Source organism: Penaeus monodon, chromosome 22 (assembly GCF_015228065.2).
Source record: "Penaeus monodon isolate SGIC_2016 chromosome 22, NSTDA_Pmon_1, whole genome shotgun sequence".
In the NCBI taxonomy this organism is placed as follows: domain Eukaryota; kingdom Metazoa; phylum Arthropoda; class Malacostraca; order Decapoda; family Penaeidae; genus Penaeus; species Penaeus monodon.
Genome location: NC_051407.1, coordinates 33,259,195 through 33,259,731, shown reverse-complemented (window position 1 = coordinate 33,259,731; position 537 = coordinate 33,259,195). Strand labels below are relative to the sequence as shown.

Below are 537 nucleotides of genomic sequence, written 5' to 3'. Positions count from 1 at the left end.
TAATAATGTCATTCCCTTGCGAATTGGAACACCCCTGTTGGGACGAGTCATCTGTATGCGAATTCCCATCTAACAGGGTATGGAAGCCATGTGTGTGTTAATTTCCTGTCTGTGTAAGAATGCCCATGTGCTTGTTCCTGTGTAGGTTTAATACCCCATGTGTGTGCTCCTGTGTAGTTTAATACCCCGTGTGCGTGCTTATCTCCTGTGTAGGTTTAAATCCTCAAACGCGTCTTTTGTCTATACGATTAACAAACGCAGTACACAAAACCACTGCGAGTGACTCTCCACGTGCTGTTCTTTCAGAAAAAACCTCCCAATAAGAATTATGTCGTGCTCAGCAAAGGGAAGCAGCAAGATCGCCCCTGCCTGCTTGTCTACGGGGATGCCAGGCAGTACATAGCGAAGAACTGCATGTACATGATCCTGGACCTGGACGTGAAGGAGGCGGTGCAGTGGCAAGGGAAGGCGGCGTGGGAACTCCACTCCCTCAAGGTGACGACTCCTTTAAGATCAGCTGAACTTCGCAGTTGCGTA

General features: G+C 48.6%; 1 protein-coding gene across 1 annotated transcript in view; it reads left to right on the top strand.

Moving 5' to 3' along the window:
- The window catches only part of LOC119587092, a 4,378-nt gene that overhangs the window by 1,307 nt on the left and 2,534 nt on the right, over positions 1-537 (top strand). Inside the window, exon 2 of the mRNA XM_037935842.1 lies at positions 307-495. Within this exon, the coding sequence (XP_037791770.1) occupies positions 307-495 (189 nt within the window). The remainder of the gene's footprint in view (positions 1-306; positions 496-537) is intronic.